General features: G+C 40.9%; 1 protein-coding gene across 4 annotated transcripts in view; it reads left to right on the plus strand.

The window, feature by feature from the left end:
• LOC145342656 (uncharacterized protein C8orf48-like) overlaps positions 1 to 14,608 on the plus strand; it is a 57,196-nt gene that overhangs the window by 14,650 nt on the left and 27,938 nt on the right. For all 4 annotated transcript variants that reach the window (XM_080188202.1, XM_080188203.1, XM_080188204.1 and 1 more), the window contains exons 3-4: positions 776 to 925; positions 13,784 to 14,013. In XM_080188202.1, coding sequence (XP_080044328.1) covers positions 776 to 925; positions 13,784 to 14,013 — 380 coding nt within the window. The remainder of the gene's footprint in view (positions 1 to 775; positions 926 to 13,783; positions 14,014 to 14,608) is intronic.

The following is a 14,608-nucleotide window of genomic DNA, read 5'->3' on the forward strand; positions in this document are numbered from 1 at the left end:
TTTCTAACTTGTTAACACGCAGTGATGTTTTTACCCATTTAGCTATTGGGAGAACTCCAAGATCAATTGGAACTTTTGGTTGAGTGATACTTAGCATTTCATCGTTAGAACTGCAACTCACAGTGCTCTTACTTTCACAACATTCCCCATCTTTGCTGCTACTTCACGTTTGCTATGGCTGTAAATCTGTCCATTCTAGTCTTCCTTACTCTGTTTCCTTCCTGTCTCTAATCATTCAAAATTCCGCTAGCCACAATTAAGCCCACAGGCTCAATATCCCATTGTCACTGACTCACACTAACACCCTGTGCCCCAATTACATAAAATATAAAATCATTGCCTTCGCCTACAATACTTCTCCATGGCCCTTGCTACATCGACTTGTGCAATGTCCATCAACATTGCATCCTATTCCGTTCCTTCATTTCCACTGGTCTTTGTGTATCTTTCTTCCCATCTGAGCTTTCAACCATTTCAGTCTCACTCTCTGGAACTCTCTCCCTAAACCCTTCTATCTTGTTACCTCTTTCTTTGCTATTCAAAATCAATTCAAACCTGTTTCTTTATCCCTTTCCTGTGAAGCTCCTTGAAATAATTTTCTAGATTAAAGGTGCCATATAAATGCAAAAGATGTCATTGTGGAAATAACCCCTATGAAGTACTATTGGATTAATAAAACCTCAGCTAAGTACTTAACAATGACAATTTAGTTTTTTTTAATATTGCGAAGCTTTTTAACTGCCTATTTTATGAAGCAACTATTGGTGTTTTTTAGAAATTAAAGAAAAATTTCAATGCTGTGAAGACCCTGAAGATTTACTCGCCAAAGAAACATTTTTAGAGAAGCATCTTGGTATATTGAACAGTAACAGATTTGACTCAACTCCACACGCTCAAAAGGAAAAATATATAGCATCTCAAAAAGGTAAGACATCTGGGAAAAGTTGTTCAAATTTATGATTTCAAACTCTTTTGGTAATGCTAATTTAAACCAGCATGTTATTTAACGACTAATATTCAGAAATCAATAGCATGAGTAAAACATTTGCTTTCTTTTGTGTATATAGTTTTCATGAAAGTGACAGATTAAGACAGTGAAGGACAAGACAGAAAGGTTTCCTTTTGAGGGGTTGGTGTTGAGGTAGGGGTGTCTAAAACTAGAGGGCATAGGTTTAAGGTGAGAGGGGAAAAATACAAAAGGGTCCAGGGAGCAATTTTTTCACACAGAGGGTGGTGAGTGCATAGAACAAGTTGCCAGAGGTAGTAGTACATGTGGGTACAATTTTGCCTTTTAAAAAGCATTTAGACAGTTACATGGGTAAGATGGGTATAGAGGGAAATGGGCCAAACACTGGCATTGGGAATAGCTTAGTGGTTAAAAAAAGGCGGTACGGACAAGTTGGGCCGAAGGGCCTTTTCCATGCTGTAAGCTTCAATGATGCTATGATTCTAATGATGATCATCCATTTTGGAACTCAACCAGGCTTTCTCAGTTAGTTACAGTTAGTTGATAGCACAATAAAGCTTCCAATACTTCTGCTTATGAGGAACCGGAATTCTTTTTGCTCCTGATAGCTGACAGAAAAATAATTTTTCCACCCCAAGCTAGATATGGTCCACGCAGAGAATGTCTAATGTGCCAAGCAATTCCAACAACCTATTCCTCCAAAACACTACTGACTTTGGGATTCAGTAAACCAGGCACCACTGGTGAAAATGACCTTAGAGTTTGTGTCAGTAAAATACTGGTTTCTTTGAATTTTTCTCAAGATGTTCTTTGCAACTTCATAATTTTCTGGGCTAAATTTTAGCTCCAGAAAATTATGACTGTGTCTGGATTGAGTTGAGGGTAATTTTTAAAAAGAAATCGCACCTGAATTCAATCCACCTCCAAACAACTCACTTCAGTCTAATGGAGGTAGAACAAGGGTGACCTGCATTCCTATGGATGGCACTGGTTGTGGGCCAGGAGAAACCCCATGACCCAAACACCGCACTTATCAGGTCTTTTCCTCCTACGAAGACTCCTGGGTCAGGGGTTGGCTCTCCACCCCCATGGCCTTCCCCTCCCTGGGATTGGTTTCCCGTCTCCCAGGTTGGGAATTTAATCTCCTCCTTCTATGGAATTAGAAGGATGTGCTCTGGGATCAGGTTCCCAGTCCCAGATTTGGTGTTTGGACCAACCTGGTCCTGTCACCTGCTCTGGAGTCCTTCTCATCCCTACAAGCCTGTCAATTAAACTGATTTCTGGGACATAAAATGCACGAAGTGGAGTTAAAACTGCACAGCATGTGGAAAACTTTCTGTCCAAAATTCTGCCCCCACCTACATAACCCATTCATTTGTGTCCAGATGACTGGGTATTGTTTCCTAACTATAGGTTAATTTGAATAAGGTAACTAAAAAAAACTATGTTCTAAAAGATAAAGTTTAAACAAAGAGAAGGTAGCTGTGGAGTAAAATAACATAGTGAGACTATGCACATCGCGACAACCCCAAAGCATAATTAGTTCTTTATTTGATGTTCCTGTCAGTGGAATAGGCTAAGCAGCTTATAAGACTTGTTTGCTATCCATCACTTTCAGACATTTACTCAACTCTATTCGGCTTTACCATTCCCTGATGTCATTTGCCATTTTCCAGCCTAAAGGCAGAACTGTCACCTTTCAGGGGATGTTAGGAATGCACTAACTAGTGTGGAATCTGTCAGATTTCCTTACAGGGCTGCAACTGCATTTTTATTGTCTAAGTTTAATTTCTTCCCATGTGTAAAATACTGGGATATAAATAACAAAAGTAGCCAGTGGAAAAGAGATTCTCGTTAAAGGGCTTGTCAGTTGTTTTTAATGTCCGTGAAAGAATTTGCCTACTCGTACCTACTGTTAATTTGTGTACAAGTTGAAACTGTCTATTTCTGAGGCTGTTTTAGCACAACACAGAGGTTAGATGTGTCCCTAGCTGTCAAATTGCTTCCACTGCCCATAATTTGACACTATTACCAAGCATAACAGTTCTTAGCAAAGTTTTCAATGTGAAACTATGTCTGAGCCTGTGATGTCAGAGCATGTCATGTCAGAATCTGTGATGTCAGCGCTAGTGATGTCAGAGCCCATGATGTCAGAGTCTATGATGTCAGATCCTATCTAGTCAGAGCTAATGATGTCAAATCCCGCGATGTCAGATCCCATGATGTCAGAGTCCGCAATGTCAGATCCGTGACATTGGTGCCCGTGAAATCAGAACTTGTGATGTCAGAACCAGTGACATCAAAACCCATGATGTCAGAACTGTGTTGTCAGACTTGTGATGCTAGAACTTGTGATGTCAGAGCCAGTGACATCAGAACCCATGATGTCAGAGCTTGTGATGTCAAAACCTGTGATGTTAGAGCTTGTGATGTCACAGCCTGTAACATTGGGGCCTGTGATGTCAGAACTCGATTTCAGAGTCTTGATGTCAAAGTTCAATTTCAGAGCCCCAATGTCTTCCTGATATATTTGCCTGATATCAGAGTCTGTTTTCTGAATCTGTACTGTGCAATGTCCAGGTTAATTTTGCAGGCTGATATTAGGGCTTGGTAAAGAGTCAAATCTCAAGGTTTCACTATTAGAATTCACAGTCTGGGTTTAATGTCAGAGCTTGCAATGTCTGGGCCCATTGTCAAGTTCTGATCCTTGGATCTGATGTTTGAACCTGATCTAAGCCAGATGCCAGTGCTAATATTAGAACCCATTGTCACAGTTCAGTGTCTGAGTCTGACATCAGAGCCCAATTTCACTTTCATAACGGAAGTGGTGGCAGATGTTTGAGCCTAGTTTCAGAGTACTATGACGAACCCTCCTGTCAGGGGTGGAGTCAGGGCCTGATGTTAATGGCTAATGTCCAAGCACACAAAGACAGCTCCTACTTAATTTTTTTATATTTGAGAATCATTGTTAAATTTATGATTATTTTTCAAAATTAGATCTTAGGAAGTGAGCATCACTGGCAGTTTATTGCCCACACATAATTGCCCTGGAACAGATTGTGGGGAGCTGCCAACAACTGAATGGCCTGCTAGGACATTTCTGAGGGCAGTTCAGAGTCAGTCTGGAGCCGCACCTAGGCCAGACTGGCTAAGGCTAGCAGATATCCTTCCTTGAAGGAACTTAGTGAATCAGATTTTTTGCTACCATCTGGTAGATCCACGATCATTTTTAATGAGTCTAACATTTTATTCCAGATTTATTAATAAATTGAACTTAAATCCCTCCAGCTTCCATAATGGGATTTGACTTTGTGCCTGTAGCTCATTTGTCCAGGCCTCTGGATTATTAATCCAGTAACATTATCACTTTGCTACTTCTGACACTAATCTACCAAAACATTTGATCTGATATTGGGACATCTGACATCAGGAAATACTTGTCCAACATTATGGGCAGCATGGTGACACAATTGGTGGCACAGTGGTTAGCACTGCTGCCTTACAGCTCAAGGGAACTGGGTTTGATTCCCGGCTTGGGTCACTGTCTATGTGGAGTTTGCGCATTCTCCCTGTGTCTATGTGGGTTTCTTCCAGATGCTCCAGTTTCCTCCCACAGTCCAAAGGTATGCATGTTAGGTGCATTGGCCATACTAAATTGCCCCTTAGCGTTCCGGGATGTATAGGTTAGAGGGAATAGTAGGGTAAATAGGTGGGATTATGGGGATAGGGCCTGGGCGAGATTGTTGTCGGTGCAGCCTGGATGGGCCTAATGGTCTCCTGCTGCACTGTAGGGTTTCTATGATTTTTATGATGAAGGACTTGAAATTCATCTTGGGCAGTATAGCAACAGAAATGTGTTATATGGCCAACCCAATATGGATAGCATTAGAATAAATAACAATCAAGCTAAAACTGGGTGGCTGGTGTGATACCACCCACAATGGCTTTCTATCCATTTCTGTATAGTCCCAACTGCAGGCGTGTGTTTGACATCAACAGTTGCTCTGATACAGGGAGGAGTGATCTGATCTCCTGTGAGTGGAGTGGTTTGCTAGGGTTTGATCTGATATAGTACCTTGCTGGTCTGACCTGGATGGAAGTCTAAAATCAGTGGGTGATCTAACATCAGTGGTGGCAGAGGAGAAGTACGTTACAATGCATTTTGTGTGTGGTTTGTCATCAGACCTGTCAGGCTAAAATCTGAGCACATTTTGCAGAGGGCTGTCATGTTTGGATGAGTTCCAGTGTTCTACTGCATTGTAATCTAAAGGTTGTTTCACAGCCTAGGTGACAGGCTGAACACATTTGATGTGCTGGTATGCAAATCAGTGCCAGATACAATTTCATACTGAAAAATGCACATAGGAAGAGAAATAGGATACATAATCTGAATCTTGTTAAAATAGTTAAGGATGAAGAAGGAAGTGTTGTCAGCATATTAATAGTCAACATTCATGTGCCCAAACATTGCCAAGTAGCAAACAAAAAGACAAAATAATAACATTCAAGTTAGAACTGGCTCTGAGATGAGATGTTGAGATTAGTGCCAGGTTCTGGTCCTCAAGGTGCAGGTCTACAACCTGGAAAACAGTGGCAAGGAGGTATCACAGAGATACAGAAATGTAAATGATCCACAAAAGATAGATCAAACACTATTTCAAATTACATTGTGACAATTACACAAAAGGCCACAGGTTTAAACTTCCAGAAAGTAAACTGATGTCAGGGAATTCTCCACACAAAGTTTAAAGCTTGTGTAGAATGGACATTCTGAGGCAAAAAAACCCCAAAATAATTGAAAAATGCAGTGCAAATGGTTGTTTAAAGTTGAAGGGATTTCTTTTATCTGTATCTACCTTGTGATCCATCTAAAATAGAATACGTAAACCATGGAGAATAAACCATTCTTCAAGTTGTAAATATTCCAAGGAATTCTGTGTTCTTATCACAGCTGTGAATAAACTGTTGAATTTTTGAATGCTAACAGCCCTTGATGAACTATGCAGGTAGTTAGCTGGTGAAAACTTTCAAGTTGACTAACAGTAAGGATACTGATGGCCAGGGTGTTGGGTGACATTATAGCATTAATTTGGCACAGTTCCAGCTAGAGGAGACCCAGGTGCAGTTTGATTGCTGGATGATAGTAACCATGGAAATAGGTGAATTTTAATAGTCATTTCTAAAGAAGGCCCATATGGAGCTGTGATTAATTTTTGGAGCATGTGAGAGGAATTAAAATTGATTACATCATTAAAACAAATTGAGTGAGAATCACTTCAGATAAATAAAAGTTGACAAGACTTACATAAGTACCAGAAGGTGACTGGTTCATGAGCCATAGAGAAGTCTGTCAGAATCTTTGTAAATTCCGCCTCTGTTCCAATGTTGAGACACTTGATCATCATTTATTTTTCCCCATCTTAGCTGCAGGGGGAATTCTACTGGTAAGCATGCTCTGTACCAATGGATTGTGGATGACTTAGATGTGGTTGCATTGAAGGTATCACAAACTATGTCTTCTGTATTATGGCTAAATTCATTTGTGACAAAAAACATGTTTGTGCATTGCGTGTTATTTATTCATCGCAGAATCCAACTGATGGCAATGGACTTTCATGTCAAGAATACAACGTTTTTCTGTCCAATGTCCCCATCCCTGCTCCTCTCATCAAAGCACTGAATTTTGTTCCGCCAATTTGTCCATTTTCTTGTCCATTCCCCATTTGTGCGGCAGGTCTTACAGTTAACCTGGTCCAATCCTCAATTAATGTCTGCACATGCACTTTCCAGCAGGTGTCACTGCAGACATGGGTGTGATTCTGAGTTGATTGCTCCCTGGTGTCTTGGCATCCAATAATTCCTCTGGCCAAGCTGAACAATTTCAACACAAGCCACGAACTGAGTATGGGCCACTAAGTCTGCATTGCTTCACATTACGTCCTAATGCCTGGCGTCCACTGTGACGAAGCTTTGCACAGCAGAGATGCAAATTGATAAAATTATCCATACTGTGGCTAATAAGGGACATTGATATGAAGTTTTCCAATGAAAAATGAAAGACAAAACTTTAGAGCACAACTTTATGCATGAAGCTCTGGAGTATTGTTTGAAAAGAGAATTTTTTTCCCAGACACAGAATATTTCTATTATTCACAAGATCTTAAAATGAATTAAACATTGAAATCATGTTTAATTTTTAATGCAATAACAGAAAAATTGAAAATGTAACTTGTACATTAAATTCAGATTGAGATAATTCTCTGGTCATTTATCTTGTTACTGTATGTAGGAACTTACTTGAGGTGTTCAAGATTATGAGGGGCAGGGACAGGATGGATAGGGAGCAGCTGTTCCCTTTAGATGAAGGGTCAGTTACAAGGAGACACAAGTTAAAAGTGAGAGGTGGGAGGTTTAGGGGTGATTTAAGGAAAAACATTTTTACTCAGAGGGTGGTGGAGGCAGGATGCCTCACATCCTTTAAAAAATAGCAGGATGAGTACTTGGGGCACCATAACATTCAAGACTATGAGTCAAGTCCCAGCAAGTGAGATTAGATGGGCAGGTCAGGATATTTCCTATGTCGGTGCAAACTCGATGGGCCGAAGGGCCTATTCTGCACTGTAATTTTCTGTAATTCTCTGACTTAATTGGCTATCGCTCATAACAGACACTTTAAAAAATTCACTGACACGACAGGGGTGAAATTAAGGGCTTGGAAATATGATTTATGACATACGTACATATAAAAATAATAGAGAACAGTACCTATTGGTCCATCTGCTTGCATTTTTAATGTGCTTTATGCATGATTAATTAGTTGGGTGCCCGGTGGCACAGTGGTTAGCACTGCTGCCTCAAAGCACTAACGGCTCATATTTGATTCCTGGTTTGGGTCATTGTCTTTGTGGAGTCAGCACATTCTCCCTGTGGGTTTCCTCTGGATGCTCCAGTCTCCCCCCACAGTCCGAAAGACATGCTGGTTAGGTGCACTAGCCATGCTAAATTCTCGGTCAGTATACCTGAGCAGGCACCAGCCGCAGTGTGGCAACTAGGGGATTTGCACAGCAGCTGCATTGCAGTGTTAATGTAAGCTTACTTGTGACACTAATAAATAAACAAATAATTTCCGAGTACAATAATTACATTTACATGGCCACAGCAGCAGCAATAGTGGGCAATGTATGCTGGAAACTGGACACGTTGAATGGAAACAGTGGCAGTGATCAGAAATAGTTTCTCAGTAGGGTTAAGAGTCAAAGGACGATCAAAAGATGACTGGGCCTTTGAAAGATGCTCAAACACAGATGAAAACGGGCTCTCAGGTTCATGACTATAAGCATTTGTTGAGATCTTTATCTTGAAGATGATGTTCTATTGGGAGTATTAAGCGTTGCTACTAACAGTCAGTTGTTAATATTAAAACACATGGGGTTATCATCTTAGATGGAATAAGGAACCTTAAAATGGTGTCAATTCCAATGATAGCTACCCAAGGCTCCTTAAAGAAATAGGGCAGATGCTGATTGCTCATATCTTTAACAGTTCACAAAGAATGGCAATGTTCCGAAATGTTGGAAGGATGCCGATATTATCTTAGTATTTATAGAAGTGTGATAATACAGAAGGTACAAACGTACAAATAGGAGCGTAAATGGGCCATTCATCCCTTCAAGCTCCTCTGTTCAATAACATATGGTTGTTCTATTTGTGTTTCAAGTTCCACATTTCCATCTATCTCCAATAATCTTTGATTCTTTTACCTAACAAGAATCTATCTCCCTCCACTTTAAAAATATTCAACAATTACCTCCCAAGGCAAAGAGTTCAACGTAGCACAGCCATCGAAGAGAAAAACATTCTCCTCATGTCTGTCTTAAAAGGTTGACTCCTAATTTTAAAACAAAGCCCCGGGGTAACTGGAAGCTCATTAGCTCAACTCCAGTAATGGGTAAAGTACTCCTTGTATCCTTAGAAGTGCCTTACATGACCACTTAAAGAGAGAAAGCTTCTGGAAAAGGATGTTGTGTTTAACTAATTTGATTAAACATTTAGGGAAAATAACCAGCGTTTCTGTTAGCCTTTCACAGGGTGTGGGTGCCAGAGGCAAGACCAGCATTTGTTGCCCATCCCTAATTTCCTTGGGAAAATGGAGGTGAGCCACCTTTTGAATCATTGCAGTCTGTATGGATTCACAGTGCTGTTAGGGAGGGGGTTCCACAACTTTCACACAGCAACAGTGAAGAAACGGTGATGTAATTCCAAGCCAAGATTGTGTGTGGCTTAGGGAGGAAATTGCAGGTGGTGTTCTGTCTGATTAGTTGGTGGAGGTCGTAAGTTTTGAAGATGCTGCTAAAGGAGCTGCTGCATTGAATCTTGTAGATGGTGAACATTGCTGCCACCGTGAATTGGTGATGAAGGGAGTGAATGTTGAAGATGGTGGTTGAGATGCCAATCAAATGGACTTCTTTGCCCTGGAATGTGTAGAGCTTCTTGAATGTTGTTGGAATGACACTCAACTAGGCAAGTGGAGAGTATTCCATCACACAGCTGACTTATACCTTGTAGATGATAGATAGGTTCTGAAGAGTCAAGAGGTGAGTTACTCACCACAGAATTCCCAGCCTCTGATCTGCTTTTCTGGCCACAGTATTTATATGACTAATAGCCATATTTGGCTCGTCCAGGTCAGTTTCTGGTCTGTGGTAACTCCCAGAGGTTAATAATGAGGGATTCAGTAATGGTCATGTAGTTTAAGTGGGTCTAGGGGAGATAGTTAGATTCTGTCTTGCTGAAGATGGTCATTGCCTGGCACTTTTGTGGGATTTTGCCTAGGTCTTGTTATGTATAGACACGGACTGCTTCATGATCAGAGGAATTATGAATCATGTTATTAACTTATCCAATCATTAGAGAACATCTCCACCTTTGACCTAATTATGGAGGGAAGGTCATTGATGGAACAGCAGAAGATGGTTGGATTTAGGGTACACCCTGAAAAGCTGTTGCAGTGATATCCTGGGGCTGAAATGATATATCTCCAAGAATCACAATCATCTCCCTTTGTGTCCAGTATGACTCCAACCATTGGAAAACTTTACCTGATTTCCACTGAATTCCACTTTGTTAGAACTTCTTGATGCCACACTCTCAAATGTGGCCTTGATGTCAGGGACAGTCAATCTCACCACACATCTTGAAATCAGCTCATTTCTACATATTTGGACTAGAGCTTGAATGAGATGAAGAACTGAATGGCCCTGAAGGAATCCAAACTGAACATCAGTGAGTAGGTTTTTGCTATGTAAGTGTGAGTTGCTTTTCACTGTAAACCAATTCATGTGACAATAATAAATCAAATCAAACTGATAACACCTTCCATCACTTTGCTGATAGTCAAGAGCTTATCGATGAAGGATTAATTGGTTTGGTTGGATTTGTCCTGTATTTTGTGGACAGGACATGCCTGGGCAATTTTCCATATTTTATTTCCCATACCTCGGTAAATGTCAGTTTTGTGGTGTGGAACGGTTTGGCTAGGGCACAGCTAGTTCTAGAGCCTTGAGCACTACTGCCACAGTGGCACAGCAGTTAGCACTGCTGCTTCACAGTGCCAGGGACCCTGGTTTAATTCTGGCCTTGGATGACTGTGTGGAGTTTGCATGTTTTCCCTGTGTCTGTGTGGGTTTCCTCCCACACTCCAAGGATGTGCAAGTTTGTTAGGTTGGCCATGTTAAATTGTCCTTTAGTGTCCAATGATATGTAAATTAAGTGAATTAAATGTGCAGGCATAGGGCCGGGTACGATGCTGTTTTGGAGAGTTGGTGCACATTTGATGACCTGAATGGCCTCTTTCTGCACTGTAGGGATTCTATGGTTCTATGATTCCATGAATATTGTCAAGGCATGCAGCCTTTGCAGTATGCAAGACCTTTGGTAGTTTCTAAATGTTATGTGGAAAGAATCAAACTGGCTGAAGACTGGCACTTGCACTGCAATAACCTCAGGAGGAGGCTGAAATGGATCCTATGCTTGGTACTCCTGGTTGAAGATGGTTTCAAGATGGTTTTTTTGCATGGATTTACTGGGCTCTCCCACCATTAAAGATGTGCTGGATGAATACAATTCTGCTGCTGCTGATGGCCCACAGCACTTCACGGGTGCCCAGTCTTGAGTCTATCCCATTTCTCTTGGCGATAGTGCCAAACAACATGATGGAGGGTAACAGAACTCAGTCTTCACGAGAACTGCTGGGTGGTCACTCCTACCAATCATGGACAGATGCAGTAGCTTGGTGAGGATGAGTCAAGTTGATATTTTTCTTTCTTGTTGGTTCCCACATTGTAGAGCGATGTTACCATCCAAAGAGGAACAAGTAACTTTTTGGTTTAAGTAGACAAAGTTTGAAATCTTGGTTACTCACTCAGAGAATAGAACAACAATGTACCATAGTTTTGAGCAAACAAATTAAACCTAATTATACAAAATCAGAAAAGTAAAATAATTTACAATATCTATCTTGGACTCTGACGTTCAACTTTAGCATGTGGTGAATGTGAATTATCCTGCAAAGAGTAGGCAAACACAGCACACTGTCCATTAAATGGCAGAAGCAAGCAAGACAGATCCCATAGATAGCTCAGCAATTCACCCAGATGGCACTGACCATTGTTAGTCACAAAATCTTGACAAAATTCTCTCCCACATGAAAGATTTTGACACTTCACTTTCAAAGCTCTAGGCCAGAATTTTACCATCCCACTTGCCATGGAATCAGAGTGGGCAAGGGGCAGACAATGGGATGGCCCATTGACCTCGGGTGGGATTTTACATTTTTGGGATGAGCAAGGCTGTAATACCCCACCTTAGCCTCTGGATGCCAAAAAAAACCTACCCCCTCAGACTGCCTCAAAGACTGTTCACCTCCTGTTGCTTAAATATCTTCTCCTAGGACTGTATTCCATGGGATTCACAAATCTGAAATCTTGCTTCTAATTACTGACATGTTTCCAACTCTATCAGACCACTAAGTTGGCACTGCCCTTGGATTTCCCTGAACTCCAGTCTCCTGGCAGGACCAAGCTATAAATACCTTGCAGGGTTTCTTCTGAGCTCTAACCCTTTCCTGCATGAAACCAACAGCCTTCCAGCACGTTTCAGCTCCCCAGGACCTCTCTAAGCCTTAATTTTCTCAAGCATGGAATCCTCTCTCCCAACAAATGCACAGGTAAATAGAAACTGAGAGCCTTCCTTAGCTCTACCTATCTCCATGACAATGTAGCTTTTTTTAGGATTCACAATCTGCTTTTAAGCCAATTTATCTCTAACTCCCAAAACAAAACATTTCTCTGGGTTGTACTTCATTGGGAGCAGTACGTCTCTGTTTCTCGGCTAAGTAAGATACTGTTTTGGTGTCATATTTTTATAACTGTTAACTCCTTAAGTCAACATGACCTCGATCTCTTAACTGTAATAGAATTCAAGCTGCTTTAGTTGCATTTTTCCTATTTTCTACAGTTCAACTTTATTCTTCCCTAATTAATAATTACATCTAAAATTTTAACATGACCATGAACTAGATATTTGCCACATCCAGTACAGCAAATATGTCCTTTAGAACTGAGCCAGCTTTGTCAGTAATGATATTACCAAGGGACTCTTGATGACGGATATTGAAGTCACCCATCCAGAGTTGAATCAGTGCCCTTCCAACTACCAGTGCTTTCTCCAATTGAAGTTCAATATATTAATTTATCAACTGAGGGAGGGTGCTGGGTGATTTTGTACTTATTCATTTGGAGGGGGTTTTGGGATGTAGTAGATGGTATAGTTTTCTTGCACATGTTTAACTTGTTACCATTAGTCTTCATGGGATCCAGAATCAATCCCAGGACAATTTTCTCCTGACTGTATACCACTGGGCATTAGTGATTCAGATGGGAGTTTATGACAATCAACAAAGTTATGATCACCATGAACGAGACAAGCTTCTCTAAATTCCACATTCGTGAATTGAATTTAAATTCCACTAGCTGACACGGTGGGATTTGAACTTGTGTCCTCAGAGCAATAGCCTAGGCCTCTGGATTACTAGTCTAGCAACATTGCCTCAATACAACCACCACCACCCAACATACATTCTTTCCAAAAGCTTTTACAAGAGACTTATCTGGTGGAATTTGCAGTAATCTGCAGTGATAAATTGAGAATTGGTTAAATGTCTGTAAGTAGAATATTGTTGTCAATGTATTTTGATCTGCTTGCAGACTGGTTCTCAGTCATGTCTTTCAGGAATTGATGCAAGGTCCTTTGTTATTTACTACTTTCATAACTGATGCAGGTTATGGATATGTGCCAGTAATACAGTTGTAGAAGATGCTTGCCCACCCTAGGTAGATCACATTGCATTGGGAATGGACCCATGCTTGGCACATGATGTTCAACTTAGAAATGCGTAGTGTTCTGTATGTGGGAAGATCAAAAGATAAAATGCATCCACCCTACTGGGTGCAGAATTGAAGTCAGCAGTGAAAAAGAGATCCAGGTGCTACAATGCATCACTCTTTTAATGTTTATGACCAACAGTGTGAGACTACAGCTAAAGCCAGCTAAGTATTGGTAGAAACATGACCCATTTTTAATAAAGGATGTTGCATTACATGTGCTTATAATATAACAAGGTCAAGTTATGAGTGACAGAGCTATCCCCTTCTCACCACAAATGTGTGTTTTGCTCCCATCAGATTACTTTTTCTCTAAACAGGCTTTGGTGTTAGTGTTCTTTCTTCTGAGGTTTATCTTGCATTCTTTCCTTATTAGAGATTACTCAGCCTCCTGCAGTAGAATCAACACCTTTGCGAATGTATTGCCGTATGAAAATTGATCAACTTCAACAACAACAAGCGAAAAAATCAGTGTCCTACAATCATGGAAAGCAACATTCAGCCAGGCCATTGAAAAGACAGCCTGCTCCTCAACAAAACTGCATTGTGCCTCAGCATCTAATAAACCAAGTACGGCTTAAATGCATCTCAGAGACTGTTAAACAGGTACTCCAGATTATGTTACATTCTTAGTGAAATCATTGTTCATCTACTTGTTACAGCAGGATTAAAGTATATGGCATCCTACTAGAATTAGGGTTAAGGCACAGGAGTGGCAATTAAATAAGTTATATAATTGTCATTTTCTCTTCTCCTCTCAAGAAAGTTATTTCTGGTCCACAATTCCAAACGCATCAGGAACTCTGTATTGGTCATGTTTTAGCTAGTCTGACCTCCAGCAGCTGCCGGGACGCTCCAGTTGTCGTGAGCAAACACAGCTAACATCAGAGCAGTAACAATCAGTGTTGTCATTTCACCCGGCTGAAAAGTGGGTGGTACTTTGAGGTCAGGTGACTCAAATTTTGACCTCACTTGAGCCGCAACTTGGGACAGGAATGGTGAGTGTGTTGTTGAAGGATGTGGGGATCTGTCCGATCTCTTCAATGGTGAACCTTGAAGATTTGAGCTCTTGCCCACAACATCATGCTAACAACACTGGCAACTGTGTTATTACCTTCAGCAAGTAGGAATTGCAATTCGGTGGAACATGGGCTGGGATGATGGGTGGTGTAGGTCTGCTGCTGCTGAGCCTGCTGGAAAT

Source organism: Carcharhinus amblyrhynchos, chromosome 4 (assembly GCF_965287045.1).
Source record: "Carcharhinus amblyrhynchos chromosome 4, sCarAmb.v2.hapA, whole genome shotgun sequence".
NCBI classification, from domain to species: domain Eukaryota; kingdom Metazoa; phylum Chordata; class Chondrichthyes; order Carcharhiniformes; family Carcharhinidae; genus Carcharhinus; species Carcharhinus amblyrhynchos.